Consider the following 11,114-nt stretch of genomic DNA (forward strand, 5'->3'; position numbering starts at 1 on the left):
CTCGGCTCACGTGTCTAGACTTATGTCTTTTTCTGTGGGGTCACATTCTCACCCGAGAGTTAGTTTGGCATGGTTTTTGGTAGTTTTTATGATTTTTAGACTTGATAGGGTGTGAATAATGATCCTAATCCTAATTAAGGATTGTGATGCAAGTAATTAAATATTTGATTGTTTTTTAATGGATTGCATGCAACTATGCTACCAATTCAATAATCCATGAACAAATTACGAAAAAATATGAATTGCATGAACCAAAATCAACAATCCCACTCTAATTCACCCTAATGGAGCTCGATGCTCATGTTTCGAAGTGGATTCCACTCCTAATCACAATTGCTAAGCTATTCCTTGGCTTAAAGCAATGACTCTTTCTTCTACAGAGGATGAGTGCAAAGTAGCATGCTTTGCCTCATATGAGGCATTATGGTTGAGAAGACTTTTGGGAGATATGGGAGCAGTCCTCCCTAGGGGCAACCTACAATGATACTATGTGACAACCAAAGTTGCATGGCAATTGCAAGAAATCTCATGTTTCATGTTTGCACATAGCACATTAGAATGCCTAATGCACTCGTTGGGTCCCATTGTGAGGACCCAGGTTCGATGCCATCGAGTTGTGCGACGGGGGTACTGTGTTGTGAGCCGATGGATATACTCCCCCTTCCCACAAACAGAATGCCTAATACAATTGCAAGGGTTAGTCTTCATAAAAGCATGTCTTGGTTATGCATTACTTTGTATCCACAATTTTTTTGACAGGTCTAATGTAATATGGGCTTGAAACATGCCCTCGCAGGTGAAATCAGGGAGATCTTCCCTGACAACAAGCCTGTTTTGTGAAGGCCCTTCGCATCATTAGAAATGATGTTCTTTCATGGAGTCCAGGGTTCTTTGGCCAGAGTCTCATTGAAGCCGTAGACGTGGGAATCGAGGGATTGAACATGGGAAAAGCTTATGTTCATTAGCCATGTCTACACTCTGCATGCCTCTTGTTGTTGGAGAAAAGTGCAGTCTATGGAAGCGCAGCACTAGTTCTGATCTAAAGGTTGATGGCCCTGGAGCACATCTGCTAGAGAAGAATGACTGTAAGATGCTGAGCGTGGAGGAACCGTTAGACGAACTGCTCCCAGTGCAGGACTTTATCTCCATCATCCAGAAATGCAGGAAGAAGGCAAGTCTGACACATGCCAAGGATGTGCATAGACAACTTAGCATGGTTGGATTGGAAGGTCACAGAGTGCTTGGAAATTACCTTGTTCAAGCTTATGTCGAATGTGGAAGCATGTCCAGTGCAGAGCAGGTGTCTAATCGGTTAGCCCTTCGGAATGACCATTCTTGGACTTCCCTCATAGTGGGCTATGCTGAGTATGGGGACTTGAATCTTGCGTTTTGCATGCTCAAGAGAATGCAAGATGATTCTGTGCATCCAAATACACACACATTTGTGTCCCTATTGAAAGCTTGTTCTAGGATGACATGCCTGGAAAGGGGCAGAAAATTACATGCTGAGATTGGCAAAGAGAGGTACAAAGGAGACCTCATCATGGCTAGCGCTTTGGTGGATATGTATGCCAAATGTGGCTCACTTACAGAATCACAGGAATTGTTTGATGAGCTGCCAGTTCGAGATGTTGTTTTGTGGACTGCACTGATTACAGGATATGCTGAGTGTGGGCATGGCGAGGAGGTCCTGCAATGTTTGAAACAGATGCAGTTGGAGGGCCTGTTTCCAGATGCTGCCGCTTATAGTTGCAGCTTGAAATCTTGTGCCAGGCTAGGAGACATAGAAAAGGGCCAAGAAATACACACTAAGATTGCTACAGCAGGCTTTGAAACAGTCCTTTCTGTGAAAAGCACCCTGGTGGACATGTATGTGAAATGCGGATTACTTGCAGAAGCATGGGAAGTCCATCGCAGGCCACCAAGTGCTGATGTAATCTCGTGGAACACATTGATTGCAGGCTATGCTGAATGTGGGTTGAGCATGGAAGCACTGAATTGTTTGGAACACATGGAACTAGAAGGCGTGTCAAAGGATCCTATCACATTCATTTGCAGCTTGAAAGCTTGTAGCACTTTAGGATATCTAGTTAGGGGTCAAGAATTACATGGTGAGATCGTGAAGGAGGGATTTGAGAGAAATCCTCTTGTTGGAAGCACATTGGTAGACATGTATGCTAAATGTGGTACATTTACAGAAGCTTTGGAAGTCTTCAGCATGCTGCCAACTCAAGACTTAGTGTCATGGACGGCACTCATTGCAGTGTATACTGAACAGGGTCTTGGTGAGAAAGCTTTGGACTGTTTGGAGCAGATGCACGAGGCGGGTTTTTCATTGGATGCTGTTACATTTATCTGCAGCTTGAAAGCCTGTGATGGCAAAGTCCCCGTAGGTAGGGGCCGAGAACTACACTGCAAGATATTAAAACAAGGGTTTGACAAAGATCCTTTTGTTATCAGCACTCTGGTGGGAATGTATGCCAAGTTTGGCTCATTCCCAGAAGCATGGAAAGTGTTTGGCAAACTGGCGACTCGAGATGTGGTTTCGTGGAATGCACTGATTGCAGGGTATGCTGATCACAAGCTCGGTGAGGAAGCGTTGAGCTGCTTGGAACACATGCAGCTGGAGGGCGTATATCCAAATGCTGTCACATTCGCATGCATTTTGACAGCTTGTGGCAGCTTAGGACTCATACACAAGGGCCATGAAATCTATGCTGATATTGCCCAAGGTGGTCTTGAAGAAGATCCATTAGTTTGCAACACACTGGTGGATATGTATGCCAAATGTGGCTCACTTGTAGATGCACAAGCAGTGCTGGATAAGCTGCCGGTTCGAGATGTAGTCTCGTGGACTGCACTTATTTCCGGGTATGCCGAACATGGGCTCGGTGAGGAAGCATTCAACTGTTTGCAGGAGATGCAACTAGAGGGGGTTTCTCCTAATGCTGCCACGTTTGTTTGCACTTTGAAAGCATGTGGCATCAAAGCCCTGGGGCAAGAAGTACACACAGAGATTGCCAAGGAGGGGTTTGAAGAGGATCTCCTTGTTGGCAACAGCTTACTGGATATGTATGTCAAATGTGACTCAATTTCTGAAGCTTGTGATGTGTTTGAAATGCAGCCGGTTCATGACATTGTATCATGGAACACGCTGATGGCGGGGTACGCTGCACAAGGGCTTGATGAGGAGGCATTGAACTGTTTCCACCAAATGCAGCTGTATGGTGTATCTCCTGATGTAGTCTCTTGGAACACTTTAATTTGCAGTTATGATGAGCAAGAAGATAATGAGAAGGCTTTGAATCTTTTTGCACAAGTTCAAGAGCAAGGCTTGCTACCAAATTGTGGGACATTTGTGAGCATTCTTAAAGCATGTGGGAGTGCAGCAGCCCTTAAAGCTGGAAAAACTCTTCACAGTCGATTTCAGGCCATGGAAGTAAGTTTGGCAACTGCTCTTCTTGACATGTATTGTAAATGCGGGAGTATGGCTGATGCTCAGCAAGTGTTTGATGCAATGCTAACGAGGGATGTTGTCACATGGAACGCCTTAATTGCAGGGTATGCCCGCCAAGGAGCGTTCAAAATCGTTTTTGATTTGTTTGAAAGAATGAGAGTGGACGCCAAACAGCCAGATGGTGTCACATTTTTGAATGTTCTCACAGTTTGCAGTCATGTTGGTCTTGTAAATGAGAGCCATAAGTATGTCGAGGCCATGTGCCAAGAATTTGGGATTGCTCCCTGTATGAAGCACCACAATTGCATGGTGGATCTACATAGTCGTGCAGGCCAACTTGGTGAAGCTGTTGTGACATTGGAGAAGATACCTTCTCAACCAGATTTTGTGACATGGAGTATCCTATTAGGTGCTTGTCAAAAATGGGGTAGCATGGAGCTAGGAAGACATGCCTTTGAACATGCAGTGAGATTGGACAAGAAGCATGCAGCATCATTTGTTTTGTTGTCCAACTTGTATTCGGATGCGGACATGTGGGAGTGCATGGACGAGATCAAGGCATTGGGAGTGAGCTTTTAGGCATAAGAGGAGCCATGATTGGCCAAGGTTGCGAAGTAAGGAAAGTGTTGTATGTGTTTGTGGCCAGGTCTTCTCCAAGCATGGGTGCGATATTGAAAAAGAGTTAGAAGGGCAGAATGCAAGGCTTGGGCAAGGAGCACAATAAAGGTCAATATGTTTAAGCAGTCAATGCAGCAGCAAAGTGGGCTGAAGAGGCAGCAAGACAAAAACCCATGCCACTTACTCCCATAGGGCTCATGTATATAGAGGGATGCATGCTAGCTGTTTGTGCTAATCTAAGGGTGGCCTGACAAGATGGTTCTGTGTCTGCCACTTGCAGCCACTCTCTCCACAAAAACATCCCCGCACACCCCCCCCCCCCCCCTTTTCTCCCCATGCAGCCCCCGGCCCGGGCCCCAACAAGATCTCTCAGCGGACAAAGCCACCCTAACTTTGGCTAGGTGATCTCTATAACAGGCTTAAACAATGATACAGCTATAGACATCCATTCCACTGTCCCAACCGTATACCCACGTTAAGGCATTGTACCATACTCAAGCTGGGAATTCAACAGATGCATACACCTAAGCCTCTAGCAACCTAGCATTGAGATTGCATAGTAAGTTACACAATATGAAAGTCAGGGATGCTATGTTCATATTACCACAAGTATTGACCTCACGACCTAACCTACAACGATCCCCAATGGAGCAAACACGTCTCAATTATAGGGTGAGTACTATGCAAAGCTAGGTACTTCTCATTGAGACATAGTAGCTCCTTGGACAAGAGTAATTTCTTGCCAAGGTGCTAGATGTAATCTAAGCTACTATTGAAGCTTTAGATCACACCCCTAGCACCTTAGTCAAGATGTGCTTCACTGAAAACCTTCTTCCATAGAATAACATAAACACATTACACATTCTACTAAACAAGATAAACAATAAAGAAATTTTCCACACGAGCACAATCAAGCGTCAAAAGCATTTACTAAACATGGCAAACACGACGACGTTTCTCAAACATAAGAGCAAAACAAAGCATCAAAGCTTAGCATGCATAGCCTTTCATGTCTTGTCTTCAATTCCTTAGAGAGGGCATGAGGATATTTTAACATGGTACACCGGCTTATCTTTGATTTTAAATGTGATGATGCTCAGATTGCACCATGCATCGGTTGAGGCACAAAGTCTATTCAAGAGGGGAAAAAAGGGTAACCTTATAGGACTTTGTTAAAAAAGGGTAACCTTATAGGACTTTGTTAAAAAATTGTTCGTCCTATTAAAGAAAAATGCATACCTAAGTGTAAATAATAAGGTTATGTAGCTTACATAAAGGTTGTGTAATGTGGGTATAATGATATCTTTCAAAAATGAGTAAATTCTCATAGAAGATGAAGAGTTGACTAGTATTGGGGTTTATTAGTAAACAAATGAGATTTATTAGTAAAAAAATAGAATTTTGACACCTCAAGAAGGGGAGAGAGGGCTCATGAAGGAGGCGCCTAGAAATCACATCAAAGGGAAAAATTTTAATTCAAAAATATCATAAAGTGGATAGACATTTCATCTCTCCTCTCACCTCTTCCAAACTAGATCAAAAAGTGGACAAAACTAGTCTAAAACTTGTCCAAAATGGATCAAATTGAAGCTGGAAGCCTCTAGATCCCAGTTGGGCTTGGTTGGTGGCTTCCCTCACCTATAAATAGACCCCCATTCTTTTGTATTTTCATATTAGAGTAACTTTATGCTAGTGTAATTTTTAATTTAGTGTATTTTCCTCTTTTCTCTTCATTGGGCTTTCATTGTGAAGCTTTGGAGCTTCACTAATCCTCTTCTTCTCTTAGAGATTACCCTCTTCTCCTTGGTGGCCAAGCTTTCTCTTGTAGGCTTTTCTTCTCTCTAAAAGAATCAAGCTAAAAATCAAGGGTAAGCCTAAAACAATGGTGTTTTACTCTCTTTTTCAATGGTAATCTTCTTCCCAACCTCCCTCATGCTTGGGAAGCATTTTATTTTGTGGTTTTTCTCTTAAAATCATGTTTTTCTTGATTTATGATGAATTAATATTTATGTTTAAGTTTAGGTTTATGCATAAACTAATCTTTTTATTAAAAGTAAAATTTTAATGATTTTTAATTTATAGAAAATATGAGAAAATTATGGTAAAATTTTTATCATTAAAAAAATAAATTATATGCATAATTAATTTTTATGCTAAAAGTAGAATTATGAGTAATCTCATTTCATAGAAAATACGAAAAAATTATGGTAAAATTTTTATTATTAAAAAAAGAAATTATGTGCATAATTAATTTTTATGCTAAAAGTGGAGTTTTAAGTATTCGAATCACGAACATATTTAACTTTTGAAAAAAATAAAGTATACGTCTAAATTCTCAAAAAATAGAATCTTAGGTACATTCTGAAACGGAAAAAGGGATTTCCTAGAAAAAGATTAGAAACACGCTTAGTTGGATGAATGTAAATACTTGTGAGGACTGATTGATTCCTAGATTCTCTGAAAAAGAAATCAAGAATTCTTGAAAGGATCGAGGGTCCAAAAGAGAACAAAATTTAACTGAATTGAGTCGAGAAAAAAGTTACCTTTAACTAAGCCAAGTAATGGCCGAGACTTAGAAAGTCTGTTAGTATGAAAAGTAGAGTGACTGTACTTTTAATCTGGTTGAATGTGTAACAAAGATTCTGATAACTAGATCAAGAAAAGTTGATAATCAAACGTGATTCGCTCAAATGGAAAAGAGACCATTTTGTTTTTGTAGAAATTAGAATTGATGTGGAGTGATGAGAAGTGATGTGTGGGATGTGTGGAATGATGTGGAGTGATGAGAAGTGATATGTGGGATGTGTGGAATGATGAGAAGTGATATGTGTGGAATGATGTGGAGTGATGAGAAGAAGTGATGTGTGAGATGTGTGGAATGATGTGGAGTGATGAGAAGTGATGTGTGGGATGTGTGGAATGATGTGGAGTGATAAGAAGTGATGTGTGGATTGATGTGGTTGTTGTGGAGTAATATGGATTAATATGGATAGATGTGGATTAATGTGGTTGATGAGGATAGATGAGTGAATTGATGTGATTGATGAGGATTGATATGAGAATTGATGTGGTTGATGTGGATTGATGTGTGAAACGATGCGGTATGATGTGAATGAATGTGGGAATGATATGAATGAATATGGGAATGATGTGAGATGATGTGAATGGATGTAAATTGAAGTGAGGTGATGTGAATGGATGTGAATTGATGCGAAATGATGTGATAAAAAAAGTGGGATAATGAGAAATGACATGGAATGATGTGGAAGTTATGAAATGATGAGGAATGATATGGAAAGATAGGAATTTTGTTGGAAACTGTATTTTGTATGTGAAACCTATTTTTTAAAGATTGTTTTACGTCAAGAATACTAGGGGAAGCATTTTGACTATCTTATGGAATGAGGTCGTGGGGGACCTAAGTGGAAATGTTGCAATAGCTGACGGAGAGTCAAAGAAGGACGTCTCGCGTGGCAAGATCGACCGAGGTCTTGGTTAAAATGCTAAGCTTTCGGTACGGTGGATAAGGGGCCAAGGAAGCGGCCTATGAGTGAAGTACTAGGTCACATGCGAAGGAGCCTAGAGGGTGATGACCATACGGCGCTCGGGCTCTGGATCGCCCAAGATACCCACCCGTGCGTCGAGGAAAAAAATGGGTTGGAGTTGTTTTCTGAACACGGGTATGGATCTGGTTGATTGGCCTTGCTGGTCTTCAAATGGATGAGTTCATGGCTCTTTTACATGGATCTTATTGGTTGATCTAGCTGATCTTCAACGGAGAGTCCATATGTGTCCGGACATTCGTGGGTGTGAGACCCCGAGTGGGAAGCTTTGCCCTGCACACAAAGTTGCTACTTCCGCTGCCAGCACTCAGAGTTCGATGCGCAGAGGGGGCAGGGATCTCACAGGCATCAATGTGGACATGGAAAATCACATCCCAACAAGGAGTGCAAAGAATTGGGGCTGAAGCAAGCGACTTCTTCAATTTCTTGTAGAATTCTTGGCATTCTTTGGTCTAGACAAAAATTATCAACAGTTTGTACAAAGGTTGGGCTATATCAGCATACATGTATATAAATCGTCCAATAATAGCCAACATGATCCATAAACCTTTATACTCCTTTGGCGTTTATAGGAGAAGGTAATTCTAGAATTACTTTGACCTTGTCGAGGTTAGTAGAGATCCCCCTCTTGGACACAATATTTCCTAGGATTATGCCATGTTTTACCATAAACTGACACTTGAGAGAGATTCGATAAAGTCTGCACTTGAGGAATACTTTACATAAACAATTCAAATGCTCCTTCCAAGATGAGTGCACCCCAAGGTCATCCATGAAGATTTCAAGAAATTCCTATAGGTAGTCTTTAAAATATGTACACATAAGTCTTTGGAAAGTTGCCAGAGCATTTGTCAAACCAAAAAGCATGACTTTATAAATGCCTTTGGTGATAAATGCCATCTTATGCTGATTAGCAGGGTCTATTTGCACTTGATTATAGCCCAAGAAACCATCCAAGAAACTATAGAATTCTTTTCCAACCACTCGTTCTAAGACTTGTTCAGTAAATGGTAAAGCAGAATGATCCTTAACCGTTGTAGCATTGACCTTTTTCATGTCTACATACACTCGGAGTTTTCCATTATTTTTAGGTACAACCACAATAGGAGAAACCCACTCAGTGTCTTTTATCTCATAAATAAAACTAACATTGATCAATTTATCAATCTCTTCTCTAACCAATTTGGCATAATTTGGATTCATAGGATGAGATCTTTGATGCGCTCGTCGTGTGTCATCCATGATTGGAATAGTATGCTTGTAGACTTCAGGGGGGACCCCTTTCATGTCTAAGTATTTCCAAGCAAAAACATACTTGAATTCCTTAAGAAGATAAATGAGATCCTTCTCTTCCCATTCATTCAAGTCTGTGATGTAGACTGGTTTGGGATCTTCACCAAGGTCTGCAATATCCACTTTCTTAATTTTGGCAGGGCCTTCAAATGAGGATTCAGAACCTTCGCCCTTTGTTTTGTGCTTCTTCACATTTTACGAAGCATTCATCTTGTTTATAATTCCTGAAATAATCAGGAATCTTGGAAGCATCTTCTTCCAACTGTTCGTCTTATTGAGCCTTTCGTTTTGTGAAAGATCCCTGCTCCCTCCTCCGCGTAACAAATTCTGGGGTGCTAGCAGCGAAAGTAGCACTTCTTGCATAGGGCACAGTCTCCCACTCAGGGCCTTGTCCACGTATATTCGGACAAGAGACTAATCCCTCGGTTCTTTCAAAACCGAATCCGGAAAAACTTCCCTCACCCAGCAGACATAGGCGATTCCACCGAAAAAAATCTATTCTAACGTAGTCAAGAATCTTAACTAACCAAAGTGATCCGACCGAACCTGTAAGTCACATGGTCAGATCAAGGAAGAGACTTGTACTTGGATCATAGAGACCAACGCCTTTTTCCTCATCAAGAGGCACAGCCATTGATTCGTTTCCATAGAACAAGGACTATTCGGGATTTACTTCAACTATCGTAACTTGACTGCATTTGAGCTCTCAGTTGAATCCTCAAAAATACTTATGCATTATACACGATAAGATGGACCTGAAGAAAACAACAATCCCTAGATTGAAGGTGCACTCAAAGGAAATAGATAAATCCGTGCAGCCTATCGATATCATTAACAGGCATGATAACTCATAGACATGGTCAAGAACTTATGGGCACTTTTTTATCGGCTTATGGCCATCAGATCCAAATTTCGCAATTGGTTCTCTTTCCTTGTGTTTAAGGAACTTGGAGAGATGTGACAGACATGACTATGGGGACCTTGCTTATGATGGAATGCCAAGATCAAGTAGCACATTATTTAACGCCTTGAACTCATGAGTGGCTCTTGATCACCATAATACCTCAAGCTCTGGGAAACCCTCTTATATAGTTGTTGACCCAGATCTTGCATCTACATATGAGGAAATACAAAACAACACACAACACGGTGATTTCAAAAGGCTACCAGAGAACCTAATGTTGCAATTGGATAATTGTGCATCTGAGAACAAGAATCGTTACTTGTTTGCATACCTTTATTTGTTGGTCGCTAGAGGAGATTTCAAAATGATACAATTGGGTTTTCTAATAGTGGGTCATACGCACGAGGATATTGATGCAATGTTTAGCAGATTCTCTGAAAGGTTGAGGACAAGCCAAACATTCACATTTCCACACTTGATGTATATTTTCAAGCAATGTCAAATTTCAGCTCCAACACCATTCTTGATTACACAAGTTCCAGACTTCAAGACCTTCATTGATGGATTATGTGATGGATAGGATGCCTTAATAGGACACTCAAAGCCACTACATTTTCGGTTCTTCATGCAAGATGATGTGACAATCATGCAATACAAAAGGTCCACCCAAAATCAATTGAGTGGTTGCCAAAAGAAGGTGGCATTGAGCTATGGAAAAAGGATACTGAGGGTAAGCCTATATTGCCAAGAGGGGAACCATGTTTGTTACCAATGTTTGAGTACATTTAAGACCACTCAGAAATCAAGGATTACACAAAATATTAGCAAACATGGTCAGATGACCAAGGACCAAAAGCGGCTTTCACGTTGTACATCAAACCTGTGATCGAGTATTGGAAAACCATGATGCAAGAGCTTCAGAAGCTTAATGTAGAACAAGGTTCGTATGCAGATTTCTGGCCAAGAACACAAAGGATAGATAAAGAGAATTCAGAGGAGAATCTTGATGATGACTTCTTGGGAATGGAAGAATTGGATGATCACTACTGTGGTCCAATTAGTAAAAGGCCTAAGGAAGCATTTCAACCAATGGTTGATGTTAGGAAGGGAGATTTTGTACTTATTCGACCAACAGATCCAATCTACCCAATTTGGCTAGGCATAGCACAAAGTAACATTGATGTGAACAGGTCATCTGAGAGCTACAAGAAAGTTTTGATACAGTATTGGGCACCAGTTAGTAAATGAAGAAATGCAAGTAATGCCGAGGTTTATGCCG

At 41.0% G+C, this 11,114-nt stretch overlaps 1 protein-coding gene across 1 annotated transcript; it reads left to right on the forward strand.

The window, feature by feature from the left end:
* The first annotated feature begins 606 nt into the window (after nucleotides 1-606).
* Nucleotides 607-4,598, forward strand: LOC147620886 (pentatricopeptide repeat-containing protein At2g03380, mitochondrial-like). The gene is made up of 2 exons (XM_086825145.1): nucleotides 607-696; nucleotides 797-4,598. The coding sequence occupies exon 2, from the start codon at nucleotides 968-970 to the stop codon at nucleotides 4,034-4,036; it is 3,069 nt and encodes a 1,022-aa protein (XP_086681271.1). The 5' UTR covers nucleotides 607-696; nucleotides 797-967; the 3' UTR covers nucleotides 4,037-4,598.
* Nucleotides 4,599-11,114: the final 6,516 nt, after the last annotated feature.

This window comes from Cibotium barometz, chromosome 31 (genome assembly GCF_041138505.1).
Source record: "Cibotium barometz isolate CiBa-2024 chromosome 31, ASM4113850v1, whole genome shotgun sequence".
Taxonomy (NCBI): Eukaryota; Viridiplantae; Streptophyta; class Polypodiopsida; order Cyatheales; family Cibotiaceae; genus Cibotium; species Cibotium barometz.

What these genes read in the sequence shown, in the direction of transcription:
- LOC147620886 (XM_086825145.1), top strand. Translation starts at nt 968, where the DNA reads ATGTCTACACTCTGCATGCCTCTTGTTGTTGGAGAAAAGTGCAGTCTA.